The sequence below is a fragment of the Cyprinodon tularosa genome, unplaced genomic scaffold, assembly GCF_016077235.1.
Source record: "Cyprinodon tularosa strain WSP-4 unplaced genomic scaffold, ASM1607723v1 ctg1323, whole genome shotgun sequence".
Lineage (NCBI taxonomy): Eukaryota > Metazoa > Chordata > Actinopteri > Cyprinodontiformes > Cyprinodontidae > Cyprinodon > Cyprinodon tularosa.
Window position 1 is genome coordinate 57,479 of NW_024038141.1, and position 22,331 is coordinate 79,809.

Here is a 22,331-nt window from a genome sequence, read left to right on the forward strand (position 1 = left end):
AATCTATGGCTAACAATTGTCTACTTTCACTTAACCATGAACTGTTCTCTCTTCGTCAACACTGATGATGCTTAAACTCATTCACCTTGATTATCTCTTCTCCCTACAGCTTTACCATTTGAAATATCTCCTGGTTATTTATAAATGTTTATTTGGATCTCATTCTCTAGATTTTCAATTTGGATATCTTCACATCATTACTTCTCCCCGGATTGTCTTTTAACTGACGTTCGCTATAGCTCACAGTATCATCAGCAAACATGGGATATCAAGGGAACTAAAACTGTTTTCAGGAAACAAAAACTTACAATTTCACAATTTTGGCTTAAAAGACCTGTTCTCATTTCTTGAATCTAAATGTAGGTGGAAAACTAAACTACACATGCTAAACATAGTTCTTGTAAAACCAATCCCTTGCGTGAGTGTGTTTGAAACGCATTCAAGGTTTAATCTTAGAGGGCATAGAGCTTAACTGACTCTTTTGTTTTTTTTTAAATGTTTCCCTAAAAAACTTCAATTCCATAATGGAGTTCATTTCATGCCTGTGGAAATGGCGGCTTGGAGGAACTACACAGCATCAGTTTCCTCCGAGAAGACTGCAGCACAATGCACATGGTCTAAAGGCTAGAAATGGCTCAGAGAAACGACTATCAGTAGTGATAGGGAGCCTTAGGAAGCTTTAAAAAAAACCTTTGCTATCACAATTGAGGGATTTTTTTGGTTTAAGTTAAGTGGAAACAAAGAAAAAACCTCCAGACACATGAAAATATATGAATCATACCAGGATACGAATGATTTCTTCTGGTTTCTTGTCATCCAGAGGGATCCCGTTGACCTCCATCAGCTCATCTCCAGCATTAATTAGCCCTGACATGAAAACAGCAAGATTACATCTCTATAATCAGTCTAAGGTCTACTACTCATATCTTCGAACACAAGGGAGCTCCTGTCTGATAGAGCAGCATGTTCAGAGCCTCAGGTTGTGTACAGAACAGCAGATGAATGTTTACAGTGACGGTGATCAGTGGGATTGGAGGGGAATCATCATTTTATTGAGGACATATGTGGAAATTCGCCTTTGGCTTGATTCTGGCAGAGCTGATACACAGGCTGGACACAGTGAAGACATACAGATGGGAAACGTGGATAAACAGCAAAGCGATGGCATCTGTGTTCCGTTTTAAAGAGTAGATTGATTTAAATTAAAGTAGAAAGATCATTCCTAAACACAGCCTTTCTCTGCCGCACGGAATGAGGAACTCTCACACCTCCAAACTGCTGATACACAAACCTGGGTAAATAACAAAAAGGAAAAGCAACGGGAACTGAAACTGACCACTTCTGTCGGCCGCTCCTCCTTTCATGATCCGAGCTACAATGATGGCTCCTGTATTATCGTCACGTCTTATTGTTGCTCCCTGCGGGGGAAGCAGAGAGAAGGAGTAAACAAGTTAGTTATTCTAGGTTCAACCATGTATGTAGTAAATCTTAAATGTTCAAATTTGTTCAAAAGATTCTCTTCACCAAATAATTGTAGGGTTTTTGATTTTTTTAAAGAAGAAATTTGGACTTAAGCAAGGCAGCAGCGTTTAATGTTTTTGACAATTGGGCTGAAATCCAATTGAAAGTACTTGCAGGACACAAAACTTAGGTTAAGTTTAAAATTACAAATAATCAAAAACAGCTTAGAAAGCAATGTGGGAGGACAATGTTTTAGAATTTTTGTAAATAAAAATGCACATGCACAACCCTGTGCCGGCACCCGAGAGGGAACACCTATTAAACGCGTGCGATGCAAACAGCAACCTTTAAACAGGGTGTGCATGAGGAAAAATAGGCTCGTTGAATCACTCATACAAGAAGATTTGCAATTTTTCCACTGTCAGACTCACCAATTGTAGATGAAAATGGGGAAGAGCACGTAGGGCAGCCTTATGTAAACATATCACCAGAATGATTGACAATAAGAAGGAACGCTTATTTTGATGATCCACCCAGAAAAAGAACATCCTCCACTATACCTTTAAGTTTTGATCGAGCTTTTAAAACCCGACAGTCCCTACCCATTGCAGTCTCACCATAACAGACCTATAAAGATATCTAGCATCTTGCTGCAAACTGAAAAACAACTAAGTCTCCACAAGAAATAAAGTCTTCTCTGTGCCTTGAAGTCCAGCTGAATACTGAGGTATGTCTACTCCTCCACCACCTCCACTTAATGTCCCATGAGGGTAATGATGTTTGAATACATTCATCCCTCTTGTTGAATTTACATTCAGGGTCAGATGATTGTTTCCACATATTGCCACAAATGGCTCACAAGCTCCCTGTACTCAGCTTCTTGTCCATCTCTGATACAACAAATGACTGCCGATACATCCGAGTATTTCTGCAGATGACAGGAGTCTCGTATTGGATCTCAGAGGTGCACAGAGTAGAAAGGAATGGTGAGAGTATGGTTCCTCTCTGGTGATATTTGACCCTTCAGTATCATAGACTCCAGTCCTTCTGTCAGGGAATCTTTGGACCAGGTGATAGCTGAGACCTTAACCTTTGCCTTCTGAAGTTTCTGACAAGGCAAATCAGGCTGAATTGTGTTAAATTCACTAGAGAAATCATGAACATGAAACTCACTTTGCTGGCAATCAAAACAGCAGTGTGGTTGCTGAAGTAAATATATTGTATGATGTCTTCTATAACTTGAACGCCTTAGTCATAAATGAACAACACTACCGTATTTTCGCGACTATAAGGCGCATATAAACGTCTTTTTTTCCCCTCAAAATGTGCAGTGTGCCCTATAGTACGGTGTGCCCTATGTGTGTTGGTACTGCGGACATTGTTGAGACCACCATGAGAACGTTAAAGGGGGTAGTGTGGGCGTGGATTGTGTATAAATGAACAGGTATGTGCTTTATGCAGAACTCTTCATCTCCTCATTGAGGAGATGATGAAAGAGTGGCTGAGGGAGGTGAATGTAAGGAGACCAGGTGTTTTTTTGTTTGTTTTTTGCTGCTTGTACCAGTTAGTTCTGACGCAGCTTTGCTGCTCTGGCTGCGCGGTGCAAAAGTGCATCTGACACGCGTTGGGCGGAGCTACTATATCCTTTCTCTGCCTTGAAGCTATATTTGCTGTGATCAGTGGGAATAAAGTCGTTTTGATATGTTTTTAAGTGGGAAAATCCGCCTGAAAACCTAATCATTGCAGTCAGTTCATCCAGATTACCTAGCCTCGTGAGACCATCCTGATCTCACGAGCTTTCAAGGTTTCACTCGCAGATCAGTCTGGAGACTCTCCGTTAAAGAAAATTTGGAGGCGTTCACCAAACGAACGTCCAATCAGCGTTGGCTTTGAGGCGGATTGCGGTGTGACGCAACGAGAAGAGCGACAGTTCAGTCTAAAGAACATGGCGGCTTCAGCCCATGAAACTAGCGTTAGCGTGGCTATCGAGCAAGTTTTATCGGAATTACAGAGTATTTCTTCACTGAGAGAAGAGCAAAACACTGCTCTGGAGGCTTTTCTCAGAGGAAAAAATGTTTTTGCTCTTTTCCCGACTGGTTTCGGCAAAAGAGTTTGATCTATCATTTGGCTTGTGCCTGGCTTGTGGTTGTGTTTTCGTCGTCGCTCTGTTAGTACGTCATATGCTTCGTTGATCTGATTGGTTTATGTGGCCCGTCTATCACCAACATAGGCCAATCAGCTAACCAGTATTTTCGCCCCTTCCCAAAATTACTTCAACGGAAGGTTTCCAGATGGATATGCGGAGCAAATCCATCTTGCGGAGTCAGGTTACAGATTACCATCTTGCCTTCCAATATTATTTCTGTCGGAGCCGCTCAGACCCCCACATACCAGCGGTGCGCTGTCAGTAGGAATCCCATTCAACAGCAGCCTCTGGCCGGGTCGCCTCCTCGCGGTTCACCGCGGCAGCTGGTAGGTGTTTTTCATTTAAATAATCTAAACTGCTGGCACCAGGATAATAAAAGTGAACATATTCTGCCGGCAGATTTCTGCATTTTAAGTTAATTAATGCATTAGTAAACTGTTTCAGAGGAGTGATCACAGCGCTGTGTATCATCAGCGATGTGTCTGTCTCACGGCCAGCTCCCAGGTTTGATTAATACTTTGTAATAAATACATGAATAAAGCACAAACATACTCAGTTTTGCTCCCGCTCTATTTTTAAATATGCAGTAGAGGTATTTAAACGTAGTAGAGGATATGTGCCTGTATATAAAACCCGCGCCCTATAATCCGGGGCGCCTTATGTGTGTGTTAAATACAGTAATGGCACACATAACTGAGACTGCGCCTTTTAGTACGGTGCGCCTTATGGTCGTGAAAATACGGTATATAAAATTATTTTAATGTTATTTTGAGGGTAATTTTAAAATTTTAAAAAGCTTGTTTCAATTATTCACACCTGTGCTAATGGCACACATATGTTGCATATTTGTCTAATATATATCAAACAGTGATACAGTGACAATTGTATCTATCTGACCCTGCTAGAGGCCCGACTAATGCCTTGTAAGAAGAGTGAGGAAATCAGAAAAACAATCCAGGCTCCTGAAGTCAGCATCACCTTCCCTGTGCTGTGATACTGGGTGCTATCATCAGCATCAAGCCATGCGTGGCCACTAACCAGGAACATTAAACACAAACGTCAACAGTTCTACAGCGTGTTTGTGTGAGTAGAAAGTAAATATTATTCAGTAAAGTCTTAGTGAAACAACTAAACATAACGTGAGGCTCACACTGGGCAGTCATCACCTACTGGCACATGGAAACCATTTCCATATTGGTGGCTGAAACAGCGGTACGCGTTAGAACAGCAACGTCTGTGTCTTTTTAAACATATTCATGCATGAGGGACAGCATTTGTAGGTGTGTTTTTGTGTGCATGCAAGCATGTGTCTGTGACTGAGGAAGTCGAGCCAAGTAGCCAAAGAGAAAAATGAACATACTGAATGACTGATGTTGGAGGTCATTTATATATATTTAGTATGAGATGATAGCTGGCTAACATCTGAATTAGAAATAACAAAGAACAGGGACTGAAAGTGAGCTGCGTTTGTTCAGGAAACTGTCAGCTGATTGTGTTGCTCTTAAGCTAAAAGATATAGAGTGAGATAAACTGGATGTTGGATTACCCACTGCATAATCTATGTGCTCTCTCTGATTGGCTGATGAGAGGCCTGGTGAACAGTCTGGGTCGGTTCTGTGTGGCCCGTATAGTCAGTACCAAAGAGTAACAGATGGACACCTTAGCCATCTTTACTGTTCCCAACTGTGCGATTTTCAGGGCGATTTTCCAAAAAGCGGGTTTTCTTAAGATTAGGGATGCACGATATAATCGGTATCGGCCTTAAAACTGAATATCGGACATCGGCCACCCCACCGATATTTAACCCAATATTTGATCAGCTTCTGAGTTTCTAAAGTCTAAAAAATAAAATAAAAATACTACTACTTCTTCTTCCTCAAAAACTTCTTTTTTACAGACTTAAAAACTTAAATCCCCAAAAATTCACGAAATGTTGCCATATTTTTATATGTTGATATATTGACGCGGCATCGATCTATTTTACTAACAAAATCTCACAAGAATTTGCAAAATATCACGAGAGTTTGTAACAGAACGATGAAATTTCACGAGATTTTGAAAGTAAAATAGATCGATACGGCGTTTTTAAAAATCAATTTGATATCAGCATATGAAAATATATTTGAGTATATTATTTTTTCAAAGTGTCAGAAATGGATAACAAAACTGCTATTTTCAATGACTACTTATTTTTATCCAGCTTTATCATCAGTATCGATATCGGTTATCGGCTACATGAGTTTTAAAATATCGGCATATCGGATATCGGCCAAAATCCCAATATCGTGCATCCCTACTTTAGATAGAAAACTTTGAACCAATCTGACTTGAACTTTTTCTGTAAAATGCTATATAAGTAAATGTAATCGAATTTAAACAGGAACCAGGAGATACAGAGGGAGTAAAATCCTGTTCCTGTTTCTGTAGATAGTCCAGATCAGAAAACTCAGTCAGTGTTCCAGCCGCTGATAGAGAGGAATACAGCAATATGAAGGATCAGATGGCAATCTCTATCATGGTACGTTACGTACAGTAAAGCTCCCCATCTGATGGTTTCCTGTTTGATGAAATGTAGCGCTCCCTGCTGGGTGACCCCTCACATGGCAGCCCCCCTGATCTTATAGATGAGTTGGGATTGGGACCAATAAAAGCTTCTCCTGCTGCTCTACTTATTTTCTCTCATTCCCAGTCTCCCCGTCAGCATTAAGACAGGTTCTGGTTTCCATTTTGATTTCTTAGCCCCAGTCTGGACCTACCAGCAGTAATTAACAAGTGAGCTGAAGACTTCTTGTGATAATTATGGGGAACAGGAGTGTTTCCAGGAGAAGCTGCCAGGTGATGCATTGCAGAGGATTCCCTGACAGGAAGGTGGACCTTCATCTGTCTTCCTCCTCTGCCTCTTTCAGCCTTAATGTTAGGGCCAGTCATTAGCCACCTCCTATCAAAACACACTTAGCAGCCCAGCTCAGAGCTTCAGACAGGTGGGGGGGTGTTTGGGTGTGTGAATCTGTGTATAAATGTGAGGCTATCTCTCCAAGCGTGTCTGTCTGTCTCCATAGTGCTGCCATGACTCACTGTGTGAACAGCTCACTGATTCATGTAGGATGAGTGGAAATGCCATCTCCTTGCTAAAGCTGGACAGAGCCAGATGTTTTCTCATTGGATGTATGTGTGAGAGCTGGATGAGCTCATATAAAGAGACCGTTGTATCACAGTGAGTGGTCTATCTCTGACCTGGCATTGTTTCATGTTTTCCTTGTCATTGTTTTATGTAAAGAAAATTATATCCCTTATTATTTTTATTAGGGCTACTTCTGCTTCTCTTCCTGCTCTGCCACTTTTCCCCCCTGCTTTTAATCTCATTTGGTTTTACTGCCCAAAACATCACATTTACGAAATACATAAAAACCAAAACAACAAACAAGCATTAAACGATCCAAATATGAATATATATATACTCTTCCTATTTCTCTCTTTTCAGCATGTTTGACATTATTTATTCCTTGGTCTAGTTTTAGTTATTCCGTAAAAGTAAAAAAAAAAAACAATCCATTGGACTTGGTTTTCGAGATTTGAAGACATTTCGCTTCCTCTCCAGGAAGCTTTCTCAATTCAAATGTCTGGATCCGCAGTGAGTTTGAGGCTTTATATAGACAAGGCCTTGTATTTCTTGGAAACATGCAAATTGAAACGGACGGGTGGGTCGTTTGGTTCCATCGTTAGCCTGTAATACCTGAAACCTGTCTATGATTCTGAAGGTCGGTCGTTAAGGAGGGATTGTTCACCTGCTAAAGAGAGGAGGTGCTTTGTTCCTCTGTGATAGTTTTTGTTATTTTTTCCCTTATCTTTTGGGTTACCTCCAGTATCTTCTCTTATCCTCCAGTTTTCCCTTTGGTCAAAGGTCCCTTTAGAATCACTAGTTCATTTCTAGTTACAGGCAAATCTGTTTTTCTTGGTTACTCTGTTTCCCCCTAGCACCCATTTCTTTTCCACTTAGCTCCTTTCTAGCTGCTTATGACTAAACCTGCTCCCAATTAACTGATTGCTCCAGTCTTTGATCTCAAAGGTGCTCTTGGGGCACGTATGACCTTCATGTGCACGAGCATAGATGATGTTAGCATTTTATTAATTTGTATAGATCATTCTAACCTTAGCCAGAGGTTTGTCCGTTGATACGTCGAGGACCACATATTCACCCTTTGGTTGGGGAAGTTAGAGTCTGTGAGTACGCAGGTGGTTGGACAGGCCAATCTGTGCACGGAAAAGTCTTGGGCAATGCGGTCAGGGAATGGTGGCGTCTGGTGCAGGATTGGCAGCCAGAGGTAACATGTTGCACAACAAACCAAAGGAGCTCAGCATGAGTTTGTCAGCGTGCCCAGTGGGGAGCTGTCCTGTGGAATGGTGTGGATGCATCTGCCCCCCATGTAGGTTTCAATGGGTTGACTCTTGCAGTGATTAAGACAACAATGGTTCAAATGCAACTGGGACCTGTATTGTTTATTTTCAGAGCTAGGAATCAGTGGTTTTAAAAGTGTATTTCTGTGAACAGGGAGATCCAGGCTTCAGAGTATTTGTCTACAGAGTTTGGAAAAGTTCCTCATAAAAAAATTAGCCAGTAAGATGGAAACTAAATGAGCTTAGAATGGTATGCACAAAGAATAACGAGGAGGAATAGGTAATCAAATTAATAAATGTGCATTTTTTCTGCTGTATCACGTTTTAGCTCGAAGTAAAAAAAAAAAAAAAATTTAATTTTCCCTGAATGTAGCCATTTTTGCAATTCATCAGTTGAGAAAACCAGTCAAATAATGACAAAAAAAAGCATTTTATCAAATTAATCTCAATTAGTATTGGACATGGAGATGTATATCGGTTTCATTTTTTATGTTCTTTGACAATCATATAAGTTTGGCTTCACAAATGAAGCACTTTTATTACCTAGGCACCCTCATTATCTAAGTTTCTGTTTCCTTGAGAGCATGATATAGTTTGTTTTTGTACTCACGAGCTCTCTGTGCCATGCTCCGACCATGATGTCATTTGTTGTTGGTTTCGGCTGTCCACGAGCCCTGGGTGGGTTCGGGGGGTGCCGGTACTATATTTTGGTTTCTGTAATCATGCGCTCCAGGCGTGAGAGGAAGCGATCACTTTTCCTGATTGGGTGAAAGATTTTCCTTTGAAGTTTGGCATAAATGACGGATGGCACTGGCAGAGTCTGCTAGGGTTGCGTACGAACGCCTAGCTGGGTCGACTGGCTCTTCGATCCTTTGTGTCACGGTAGGGGGACAATATAATTTGTATTGGAACAATATAATTTGTATTCAGCACCGTGCCTTGATTGGTTTGCTTGCTTTGCTGTGTTCTGTGGCGGAATGAAACGCAACATTTTACTCTAGCAGACACAGCGTGTGTTCTGTGTGTCATCTTTATTACCGACTCATCCCGATCCTGCTTAAATTTCATAATACACATGGATATAAAAAAAAAAAATTTATATTGATAGAAGTTTTTTAAGACATGACACCCACATTTAATGTTTTGTATTCACTTGTTGATATTTATTGGAAGTTAAATGTGAGTACGGAGATAGAATAAATGAAAAAGAGATATTGCTAAATGTGACTGAAACTAGAGTCAACTTTTTTGCAGATTAAAACCTAACTAAAACTGTCCCATATGAAATTACCTAACTGTGACCAAAACTAATAATAATAATTCATTTTTTGACCTCTCCCAGTTGAGCAGAAAAACTGGGACTCCATTTTGGACTCCTTTGTTTCCACATCAGCAGAATAATGTGGACAGCATTTAGGTTAAAGGGAGGAAGATGAGGACTGAAACTACACAAGTCAGGGTGTCGGAGCAGATTTCCAGACCTAATGGAATCAGGGCGGTTCTGATCTGACTGTCCTGAAAGTGTCAGAGGGAAGAAGAGGCCTGTCAGCCAGATATGGGAAAACCATGAAGCCACCAGTTCGTTCCCATCACTGCCATCAATGTAGAACCATGTCCCAAACTGGACGGATCCCAGCCCTGTCCTCTCTCCTCAAAACCATTGACTCATCATTAAAGCCAGAAAATCCACAGACATCAATCCTGCAGCTGGAGCTCAGACAATAGTAATGTTGTCTCCATTCATAGATGCAGTCCCTGCTGCAGCTCTGAAGTTCTGCCAGTGCTTTTAGTGGTTCTATAATGACAAGTCCAGCTGATCCACTGGTTCCAGAGGCTGAGGAGGCTGGATGGGCAGACCTTGAAGCTCTATAGATCGATTGGTGCTAGCTGATGCCAGGCAGGACCATGTGTCTGCTGGCATTGGCAGTTGGATGCCACAGAATCTACTGCTTCCATTTAGTTGGAGCCAGTGACTCTAAGCCAGGAGAGGAAAACCATCATGTGTTCATCAAAAACACAGAGCAGAGAGAGAAAAAGGAAGAAGAAGAAAAGATCCTGTCACATTCCTGCTGCAGAGGTTTTAAGGCTGCTAAGGATGTTAAACAATCTCAGATAGAGGATATGATGAAGAATGATGGACTGAGTTCATTTTACACCAAAACTCAGGGATTTGGATAAAAAACGTTGGTTTCTGTCCACACCAATGGCGTAAAAATTTCGGTAAGCAGAGACTGCGGTTGCTTACAGGCCCAGGACCCCTTAGGGAAACCATCTACGCAACTGTAGACGAGGACGTCTCTTTGCAGATGTAATGTTGCCAAAAATTCCTCTTAAACCCACCTGATACTGAAGTAAATGACCGCACCAGACCATATTTATACCCCAACACATGCCAGATTTAACATGATGGTGAGCCGTTTAAACACGACACCAATAGCAATGCAAACAGTGGTACTTTTAATTACTATGTTAATAACTGTGTATAGTTATACACAATTATTAAAATAGTCTATACCCATTAGACGGTTGATAAAAAATACACTCATATAATGTGTTTCAACCCGCAATAAAGATCTTACAAGAACGATGTATTTGAGTATTTTATTTTTTACACTAAGACTTGGAATTAGGGGTAACACAGCGCGTAGATTAAAACTATAGCCGTTACATACAATGTGTTAGCAATGATGAATACCAAAAAGAGGTACTTAAGCGGATTCCAGAAAAGAAAAAGGAAAGAAGAGACGATAAACATCTCCTTGAAATGAGTTTGTGGAACTTGGGATGTCTGTAGCGTCTGGTGGTGCGCTGTCACCAATGGTTCCATTCAAGGTGCGCGTTCAATATTTTTCTGTGTGTTTTTTGTGATCATATACTACTGAGAATTGCATAATTGTTTCTTCTTGGTCGATTTATGGAACTGTCGCAGTCTCATGAACTTTTATCACTTGTTGTACTTCATATGGGGCCCACCCAGACAATGTTGGCTTTTGGTCTATTGTTGCGTCATTACGCCATTGGTCCGCACACATCCTGGAAGAGGATTCAGATTGTCTCAGATGATTTCCCTGAACTTTACTGTGTTCGTGGTCCTCAGGACCCACTGTCCTACGTTTCAGATCTTTCTGCCGTGTTGAATGAAGGGTTGATTACTGGGTTTCTGCTGCATTTAAATCTAAATAAAAAGGCTATATAGCTATAGTGTATTTGAAAGTTAATGACTATCAATGTCCACAGCCTTAGGCTATAAATTTTGTGAAAAAAGCACATAATTGGATGGATGGATGGATGGATGGAGGGGGTGGGTGGTTGGGCGGGCGGGCGGGCAGGCAGGCAGGCAGGCAGGCAGGCAGGCAGGCAGGCAGGTAGGTAGGTAGGTAGTGGTTATCTCTTGTCCATAGCCCATTATTACATGACTTTGCTGCTCAGTGGAAATTAATCAGTACAGCAACATTCTCTTCCTCCACGGCAAAAAAACTATTTTAGGTCTAATACTGCCATTTAAAACGCTGGAGTGAGAGTTAGTATCTTAGTCTTGGTTAATGTAAAATGATCAAAAATCTAGTGTCTTTTTTTGCGATTACATTGCAAATGCAATACATGTTTACTGAAAACCACATCGTGGTTTCAGGAAACAGCATCTGTCATCAGGCTCTGAACAACCTGGCCCAGGAAGTGTTCTCAACAATGTGTGCTGTGAGACAAAGGAACCCAGAATCCCTCCAAGAGAACATGCAGCAGGCAGAGGCAGGAACCCAAAGATGGCTGAGGTGTGTTCCCCTTCCTCCAGGCTGTGGTGAGAGGAGCGCCGGCCTGAAGCCAAGATGGTGGTCAGAGTGGAAACCACAGGGTAAAAATAGAGCCGGCCGGGTCCAGAACATGTCTGCTTAGGAACAGAGATGGATGGACCTCAGCACACAACAAAGCTCTGAGATGACAGATGGAGGACAATGAGGCCAATGAGGGCATGTGAGTGCATTTAGACATCGGCTGCCAGACAATGAGGTCAGTCAACACTATAATAAAGACAAAACTAGGACAGATGCAAAAAAAAGCATGCAAGAAAACCCCATCATTATGGAATCCAATTTGCAAATTGGATAAACAGCCAATTAGCGTTGGGAAAAGTTGGAAATAGCAGAGTCCTTCACCACAGACGTCCAGAATGATGAGGGGTGAAGAGAAAATAAAACCATGAGACCCAATGCTGAATAGAAAAACAAATGGCTATGGCATCTAGGACAGTAAGACTCTGGCAATAAACATGGGAGAAGAAAAAAAAAGTTTCCCAACTATTAACCCAGTCTAATTCAGAATACCTATTACCAACATTAGGCTGTTAACTGGACACCCAAAAGCTAGCAACTGAAAAACACATTTGGTTTTGCTTTGACATGAAAGCTAAGGTCTTCTTTGATCCAACTGGATATGATGAACTTGCTGTGACATATTCCTTTAGCTCACATCCAGGCTTTCACTTGGTATGTTACTTAAATTATTATAGGGTAAGCTCTCAAATGTAGCCTTAAGAAGCTCCTGTTTCTTTATGTCTGCCATTCATATCGCCGTTTTAAATGTAATCATTTAACTTGCGCTTTTAAAGGATATGTGCTCTCCAAAATCATAGGCAGGGGTTTCATGTCAGAAATCCATGTAGTCAAACACTCGCCAACCGCACTCACCCTGCTAGGACCAGGTTGGAATGCCCTTTGCCTTCAGACTGCCTTGAACCTTTTTGGTATTCTTGGCTTGCAAATGACGTCACTTCTGCCTCATTACTTATGCGGCTCATGAAGCGGAAGTCTGCCGAGCAAGTTGTTGACTAGAGCTGCGTGTTTTGCGAGTATTCAATCATCACTTGAATATTCCTTTTAGGTTGTTCCAACAAATCAAATTGCAAGACCTATAAAGGATACTTTCAGGTTCCTGGTGAAGATGTCAAAAAAGGACCTTCCATTAAGGACTTTACAAACAGAAATAGGGAAATCAGCTCCTCCAAGTCCGAGGCCATGGTTCTCGACAAGAAAAAAGATAGCTTGTCCCCTTCAGGTTGGAGGAGAGTCCCTGCCTCAAGTGGAGGAGTTCAAGTATCTTGGGGTCCTGTTCACGAGTGAGGGAAGAATGGAGCGGGAGATCGATAGACGGATCGGTGCGGCTGCTGCAATAATGCGGACGCTGCACCGGTCTGTCGTGGTGAAGAGAAAGCTGAGCGAAAAGGCAAAGCTCTCAATTTACCGTTCGGTCTATGTTCCTACCCTCACCTATGGTCATGAAATCTGGATCATGACCGAAAGAACGAGATTCCGGATCCAAGCGGCTGAAATTAGCTTTCTCCACAGGGTGGCTGGGCTCTCCCTTAGAGATAGGGTGAGGAGCTCGGTCATTCGGGAGAGGCTCAGCATAGAGCCGGTTCTCCTCCACATCGAGAGGAGTCAATTGAGGTGGCTCAGACATCTTCTTCGGATGCCCCCTGGATGCCTCCGTGGGGAGGTGTTCCAGGCATGTCCCACCGGGAGGAGGCCCAGGGGACGACATAGGACACGCTGGAGAGACTATGTCTCTCGGCTGGCCTGGGAGCGCCTAGGGCTTCCCCCAACAGAGCTGGAGAACGTGTCTGCGGAGAGAAGTCTGGGAGTCTCCGCTTAGTCTGCTGCCCCTGCGACCCGGTTCCGGATAAAGCGGGAGACGACGAGTACGAAATAGGGAAATATGGCTTGCTAAAACTTCATTCACTTCGAAGGGAGTGGTGAAACCTTTTTAAAGGTTAGTAATTCACTTTGATTTTTAAAAGACACATAGCTGTTTGTAGAGAGAAATACATATTAAGTACAAATTCATATAACTGAGTCTTTACTTAAACGACTCGTTATGATGCAATATTCGTGCTGGTGAAGATTCTCAGTCATCCAGGTCAGAATCATTCCAACAAAGTAAAAAAAAAACAACTTGTGGCCTTCGAGGGCCGAGTTTGGACAGACCAGAGTTACACTGAACATTTTAGACTACATGTAAACTTTGTCAAAAGAGTTAAAAAAGTTAGAAAACACAAGTTTGAAGACGTTTCACTTCCCATCCAGGAAGCCTTTGAATTGAAAAAGCTTCCTGGATGGGAAGCGAAATGTATCAAAACTTGGAAAACAGAGTCCAGAGGGTTTTGTTTTTTTTTTTTTACGTTTTTGAATTGTAAGATTTGTCTTTCAGGACATTAACTCAGCCTTCTTTAACCCATCCACAGACGAAAATGTTATGGGCATCCATGCTTTTCTAATCCTTCATTTGTTTAGCAGTAATATTTCGATTCCGACTAATATTAGTGTGTCACATGATTGTAAGCCAATAATGGATTCAACAAGGTACTAGAAACATTCCTCAAAGAGTTTGGTCCATATTAAATAATATAATAATTATTACTGATATTACTCACTTTTCCATTTTCAATAGTGCTAACTCGTCTTCACTGGTTGAAAAACTGCAAATGTTTAAGACCATCCTGGCAGCCCTTGTCAGACTGCCTGCTTCCTGTGACTTTCAGCCATTTCTAAAGTAGTGGAGCTACAATGAATGGTCGAAACCGAAGCATACTAAACACATAAACACTAGAAGTGGGCATGCACAGCCACAGAAGAGGGTCACGTCCCAAAGACTGATATGTGGGACATGTGGGATGAAACAGTTGTAGTCGTTCATGTTTCCAAACTAGACACGCAATGCTAAATTTCTCTGTTTAAAGTGTTTTTATACTTTTTTAGATTTTTTGGGAACGGCTTTGCTGAACTTTCAGCACATCATGAACTCCCGTTAGCCGAAAATAAAACACCCTTTTTAACTGGTAGGGAAAAAACTCGTCTTATCTTTTACCTACCATGAAATTCGATCGTTAGTAACAAAGTGCCCACAGATGTTGCCTTACATAAGAACTATGAATTGTGGGAGAGGCAGGGTACTCCTAATGCAGGCTGCCAGTCCATCAAATATAAACAACCATACAAGCACACACCCATTGCCAAAGCCCTTTTAGAGAGAGACCAATCCATATAACTAAAACTTACTAGACTTATCTAGTCAGTGACTCAATTGGATCTTCAAAGGGCTTTAGATCTACTGTCCCCAGCACCATTTTAAACTTAAGGTCGATTCCTCAAACTGAACTGAGGTCTTTCCATTCCACAGTCTGGTCAAGAAACAGCTGGAGATCACACTTTTTCTACTGTAAGTTTAATAGTCGAACCGTGCAGATCAACACAGCAACACATTAAAAAGAGACTTACAAGAGGCTCCTTGTTTTTGACCAGCCTGATAATCTTCACTGAATTCTCCTCATCATCGATGACTTCAGGCAGAGGAGGGAGTTCAGGGTCGTACCGCTTCTGAGCAACTGTATCATGGACGGACAGAAGGCTCTGGAGGAGGGAGAGAAAGCAGCAAATGATGGAAAGAATAAACAACAGGCTCAGGAGATCATTGAAAAGTAACAGGGAACATACTGATGAGCCAAATCAGCGACTTTGACATCAATTAGCTTGACTATTTAACTCACTGGACTTTGGTGCAATTAATTAAATTAAGAGATTGGATCCGGATCAGATTCAACATTTTCTCGTGGAAGAGAGACTAAAATTGGAGGGAGAGGGAGTGGGTTCTGTTTTAGGTTCAGGTTGGACCCGTGTGGGGTTTTGGCTCTTTATGGGGATGGACTGTCAGTCACTTTAGCTGAGCTCAGGTCAGCCAGGCATCTATCAGCCTCTCAGCAGGGAGGAGGAGCCATGCTGGCCTGGGGCCCAAACATCAACTGCAGAACACCAGAACTACAGAGTTTCTCTGCTGCTGAGATGGATTTGTCCCCTGAGGTAATCAGCATCAATTTCACAGTTATGGAAACATCTCCTGCTTTATGCATCTTTCACATTCAAGCTCCACTGCTAGCTGAATGTCAGACCTTTGATTTATAAAGCAGAAGAAAATCAATCCTAAACACAACTTGACCTCAACTGTTGCCAAACTTCATCTCCAACCTTTGTTCCATGATTTAGATCAGAGGATTTGTGTTTCTAACAAAGTTCTGATTGATTTGCTTCCATCTAATCTCCACCTTTCCCCCTCTGTTACCTCTGTACTCTGTCAAACAGACCTAACACCAGGACCTGTGTGTAGGTTTGGGAATTGATAAGATCTTCACGTTTTCCGATTTCCTTATCGATTCTGTAAAACGATTCAATTCCTTATCGATTCTGTGAAACGATTCAATTCCTTATCGATTCTGTGAAACGATTCAATTCCTTATCGATTCTGTAAAACAATGAACTTGGTAAGTGCACGGTGACATTCGTCTACCTTCCCCTGGGACATTCTATTTCTGCCTGCCTCAGCAAAAACAGAAGGCAATGAACGGGAGCTGCCTGCCTCTGAGCCAGACAGGCTACCCGTCTCGTCACAGTCATCTAAATCTAATGGTGAAGGCATCCGTTTAATGAAAAAGCCTTACTGTACAATTTCGGGAAATAAACTCATCTCCCCTTGATTTAAATAAACATGCGTCACCTTTCTCTCGCTCCCTGAACTGTGGGGCAACTTCGTAGCATGTTTAATAACCCCAAAGAGAGGTAGGAGATTGGTTTATTTCCAGAAATTGCATATGATTTACTAGGAACCACATTAAGCACAGCCAGTGATATAAAACCAGCTACTTACCACCAGAGTTGCCTTCCATGGTGGTAGTAACTTTAGCTTCTATCCAGAAGCATCAAAAGCACGGCGTTCGTTAAAATGTATACCATATTTTGTGCGTAGGTGTTTCTGCATGTTGGATGTATTTCCTCCCACGGACGTTATTGCCCCTTTGCAATGATTGCGAAGCGCCTTGTTGCCATCTTTCTATTCCTTAAAATATAGCAAATCTTTCGAATGCTTTGACCGCTTTTGTTTTGCTTTTATAGACTTACGCCCGGTCCCGTCGTACTTGCTTACTGAATGCCGTGTGCGTAACCTGCTTAAAAAACCTGACCTAAGTCGTGCTGCCCGGAGCTAGGCTCTGGTGCTGCCTGGAATCGTTAAGAAAATCGTTAAGCGAGCTGCCAAACGGTGCCACAGAACCGGTTCTGAACAGGAACCGGTTTTTGATTCCCATTGCCACCTGTGTGTTTACCTTCATCAATGGCTCTACATCATACAACCCAAAATATGGCTGATTAGGTACGGGTCATATCTGTTTTGTTGCCTTAGTTAGCTCTCGTGTTTAAGGGAAGCTCAGACTCCCACTAGACTCATTCAGTGACAGATCCGACCCTGTGGTTACATGGTTGAGTTTGTGGGAAGAGCAGCCCACTACTAATCAGGCCACTAAAAATCATTCAGTATCTCAAATGATGTTAACAGTAGGGTAAACAGTTATGCAGTGTTGCTTTAAAGAAGATGGTACAATTTACTTCCTCCGCCACTAAGTGGGACAAACATTCTCACCTGCTCCTGTTTGATTAACATGAGCAAACTTTTTATTCACTTTTGCAGAAGGGAAGCAGCAACCTCTGCTTGACTTCTGAGTCCACTTTGCTTCCTAAATTCGACACAAACGCTCAAAAGCCTGACTGAGGTTCCCGATTGTTTTTGCTTCGTTTTAGGGTGTTTTTGAGAAATATTACACTGGGAAGTCCTTTTGGAGCTATTTCACACAGCTACAAGAATCTGGTAATATCTACTGTGACTTCAATGTATCATTAGTTCAAGTGGAGCAGAATTCTTTTGTGTCAATGTTGGTATCATAAATAGAAGTACACATTCATATTTTTGTAAAACATCAAAATAAATGAAAAATGGCCAACAATCGCACTTTGACCCAAAATGGCCGACTTCCTGTGGGTTTTAGGGCATACCTCCAAGAGACTTTTTATCACAATTTGAGGAGATCTACCTGTGTGCCAAATTTCATCTCTCTGTGACTTACGGTTTCCCCCAACTCACGTTAGGGGGCGCTGTGGAGTAATTTGGGGGCGGCCATTTTGGATTCCATTATAGACCGGCTATTTCACGCGGGGGTCAATTTACTGCCACGTTTTCCTGAGTTTTTGAATATGCGAAGTCCCCGTAAAATGCGTTCAAAGAGCTACAAGAATCGTAATAATAATAAGAAGAAACCATAGAGATACAATAGGCTCTTGCAGCCTTCGTTGCTCGGGCCTAATAAAACAAATACTAGTATGCTATATATATATTGTCTTCTGTAAATAATACTTTTATTCTGCATCAGTCTATCTGTGGAAGGATTATTAATTATGGTTTTGATGAAAAAGCTGTAGCTGTGACCTTTAGATGGAACCTATGGAAACATAATCCTCTCTGTGTGTGAACCAGACTGTCAGGCTTTCCTCGCCTCATCAATAAAATCAGCTGAGCTTCCTGACTGATGAATTTTACCAGTTCTGTGCCGAGATGAATTTAACTTTTCCAAAACATATAAATTCACCGCAGGAGTAATACAAATGAGGAATCCAGATTGGGTAAGGGCGGCTTGCTTCATCTAGGTGCAGTTATGTGTTATTGGATTCTCAGTTTGAGAGAAAGTAGAAATCCTTATCTCCATGAAGCAAGGAGGAGCCAAATATTCACGAGGACAAAGTGTTTAGAAGGAAGCCGTCCAACTGTCCCACCGATCCTCCACGCTGAAGCCAGCTCTGTCTGGCCGAGACACCTGGAGGAGCTGATGGACGGCCAGAGGCAGGGATTAAAAAAATGAAAGTCTGTGCATTAATTTAGTAGCTGTCTGCATCTGGTTAATGAGGTCAGCAGCTGCAGCCAAAAAGAACAGAGAGAAAAAGGCCTGCGGCTGTTAGTTTTTCACGTTAATGTTGCCGATACAAAACCAGCATTAATCTTGATCCAAAGACTTTTATCCTCCAAGGAAAGATTTATTTTCAATCATAAAAAAAAAATCAAACGAATATCAAATTAACAACAAATAAATAAGAGGACTGAGACCCACCTTCATGTGGGGGTCTTCCAGTAGTTTCATCAGCTCTTTTATGTCTCCATTCTCCGATTTTCCGCCAAGATTCTCAGAAAGCTAGAACAACAATGGATAGAGAAATATCATTCAAATGTTTTAAGACAAAATATTCTACATCAACTAAAACACTAACTTGGTTAACATGGCGTTGGGGTTCAAACATCTTATGATTTTATTAACACTTTCTTATTCTTTTAATGCTCAATCAATAATATCTAATCATCATAGCATGACAGCATATAGGTGCTTAATCATTTTTTAGGTGCTGTCCATGGTGCTGATTTAAAGATCTAAAGTGAGAAGCTGGAAATCATCATGATGATCAAAAGCTTCACTAAATATCATGTGAGGCCATCTGTTTTAGAAGCCGTTCTTCTAGATCTGCAACCAATTGAGTCAGGTTTATGTCTAGCTTAAAGGTGTAGTGGAGGAATTTCTTTTTCCGGGTGGATCATCTAAATAAGAGGTCCTCCTAGTTGTCAATCATTCTGGTAATATGTTTACTAAAGGCCGTCCTACGTGCTTATCCCCAGTTAGCTATATTTTCATGCTTTGGCACACTTTCAGGCTTGCTTCTGTGGTGAGCTAACGTTTCAGACAGTCATTGAAGCTTGCCTCTTTCACTGCGGTTTTTTTAAAATGACTGAGGGTCGTAAGAGAAAAAGTGTCTATGAAGTGTATGAGAAGAAGGGAAATGCCTATGAAGAGAGAACAAGACAAGGGTTTTTTTTGGGAGATTCTTTTACACGATGGCGTACACAGAAAGCAGAGGTCGGGCTTACCACCGATGCTTCTGTTGCAAAGTTTCTACTCAACAGGTAAAGGTTGGTAGCCTGACGTAGTCCTACTCAATTCTAGTCAGAATGAGTCTGATGCTGCTCCATAGAGCTGTGATTACAGGGCGTGTTTCGAACGAACCAGGAAAAAAAATGCCTCTGGACTCAATTGGATAGACCTACAACCAATAAGAGCAACGGAGTGCGTGACGTATGTTAAGCGACGCATAGTTGTCAACAAAAATCAAAGTGTGCAGTTGCACGCCTAGAATAAGATGAGCCTTGATCGCGTTTCTCTGTTTCTCTTTTAAAATGAATTTGCTGTCGATATCTTCTAGAACAGACCTAATAGCAGAATCTACACACCTCAACTCTCCAGCGGCAGCCATTATTGTTGTCACCCAAGCGCGCTTTGGTCACGTGGTTGATTACGTTACTGTTGATCATCTGTCCATCATCGTATAAAGCCCGCCCTGACAATTTGATGGGTACAGAAGCTCTGATATACACTCACCGGCCACTTTATTAGGTACCCCATGCTAGTAACGGGTTGGACCCCCTTTTGCCTTCAGAACTGCCTCAATTTTCCGTGGCATAGATTCAACAAGGTGCTGAAAGCATTCCTCAGGGAGTTTGGTCCATATTGACATGATGGCATCACACAGTTGCCGCAGATTTGTCGGATGCACATCCATGATGCGAATCTCCCGTTCCACCACATCCCAAAGATGCTCTATTGGATTGAGATCTGGTGACTGTGGAGGCCATTTGAGTACAGTGAACTCATTGTCATGTTCAAGAAACCAGTCTGAGATGATTCCAGCTTTATGACATGGCGCATTATCCTGCTGAAAGTAGCCATCAGAAGTTGGGTACATTGTGGTCATAAAGGGATGGACATGGTCAGCAACAATACTCAGGTAGGCTGTGGCGTTGCAACGATGCTCAATTGGTACCAAGGGGCCCAAAGAGTGCCAAGAAAATATTCCCCACACCATGACACCACCACCACCAGCCTGAACCGTTGATACAAGGCAGGATGGATCCATGCTTTCATGTTGTAGACGCCAAATTCTGACCCTACCATCCGAATGTCGCAGCAGAAATCGAGACTCATCAGACCAGGCAACGTTTTTCCAATCTTCTATTGTCCAATTTCGATGAGCTTGTGCAAATTGTAGCCTCAGTTTCCTGTTCTTAGCTGAAAGGAGTGGCACCCGGTTTGGTCTTCTGCTGCTGTGGCCCATCTGCCTCAAAGTTGGACGTACTGTGCGTTCAGAGATGCTCTTCTGCCCACCTTGGTTGTAACGGGTGGTTATTTGAGTCACTGTTGCCCTTCTATCAGCTCGAACCAGTCTGGCCATTCTCCTCTGACCTCTGGCATCAACAAGGCATTTCCGCCCACAGAACTGCCGCTCACTGGATGCTTTTTCTTTTTCGGACCATTCTCTGTAAACCCTAGAGATGGTTGTGCGTGAAAATCCCAGTAGATCAGCAGTTTCTGAAATACTCAGACCAGCCCTTCTGGCACCAACAATCATGCCACGTTCAAAGTCACTCAAATCACCTTTCTTCCCCATACTGATGCTCGGTTTGAACTGCAGGAGATTGTCTTGACCATGTCTACATGCCTAAATGCACTGAGTTGCCGCCATGTGATTGGCTGCTTAGAAATTAGGTGTTAACGAGCAGTTGGACAGGTGTACCTAATAAAGTGGCCGGTGAGTGTATAATCGTGAGTCTGTTCATAAAAAATAAAAGCATAATCAATTACACTCTAAAACAATAAAGACTGGCGTCACACGTGCAGCGGTACAGAGAACCAGGAGCTTTGGAAACAGCACCTAACGATTTGCAGGAGCATCTCAGTGCTGCTGGGATTAGCAGTAGACAGCTTGGAAGGTACTTCTGCAGGGAGAACATATTTCTCTTTCTATTACACTAGACGCTTGGAAACAAAGTCCAGTGGATTGCTTTTTTTTTTACTTTTTTGGAATGACTATGACCTGGATGACTGAGAATCTTCACCAGAACCTGAGCTATTGGAGGAACGTCTGAAGGGAGGAAGGGCTCCATTATTAGAATCATTTTATATCTTCCTTAGGGAGCACTGTCATCATACTAATAAAAGAGGTCAGAGTTTCAGTCTGTCCTGCAACGCTATACTTCAAAAAACTGGAGAATTAAGTTAAAGTTAAAAGGAAAGAAATAGCTGTGGAAAAACAATAAGCGAACAAATTAATATCAGACAGAGTGAGATCATAAGAACGAAGACAAAGGAGATGTTTAAAAAAAGATGGCAATAAAAAAAAGATCCTACTGAGGCCTCTTGTCCTATAACTCAGTGAGGACAGATGGGACATGTTGGACAACACATTCTACCTGATGGCCTCCCTGCTGGAATCACATTTTCCATCCTCAGACCTCAGCAGAGATGGAGGGAGGAGACAGAATGATGACTGGACTTCATGTCTTAAATCTCTCTGAAGATTTAAGACTTGATGTCTTAAATCTCTCTGCGGAGTTTAGATCAGTTTGATCCCCCGCTCGGTTTTTA

At 42.0% G+C, this 22,331-nt stretch overlaps 1 protein-coding gene across 1 annotated transcript in view; it reads right to left on the reverse strand.

Moving 5' to 3' along the window:
• Positions 1–19,054, reverse strand: part of LOC119778384 (MAGUK p55 subfamily member 7-like) — a 71,413-nt gene extending 52,359 nt beyond the window's left edge. The window contains exons 1-4 of the mRNA XM_038277573.1: positions 18,975–19,054; positions 15,271–15,402; positions 1,337–1,418; positions 782–867 (exon numbers count right to left, since the gene is read on the reverse strand). Coding sequence (XP_038133501.1) covers positions 782–867; positions 1,337–1,418; positions 15,271–15,402; positions 18,975–19,004 — 330 coding nt within the window. The 5' untranslated portion in view covers positions 19,005–19,054. The remainder of the gene's footprint in view (positions 1–781; positions 868–1,336; positions 1,419–15,270; positions 15,403–18,974) is intronic.
• Positions 19,055–22,331: the final 3,277 nt, after the last annotated feature.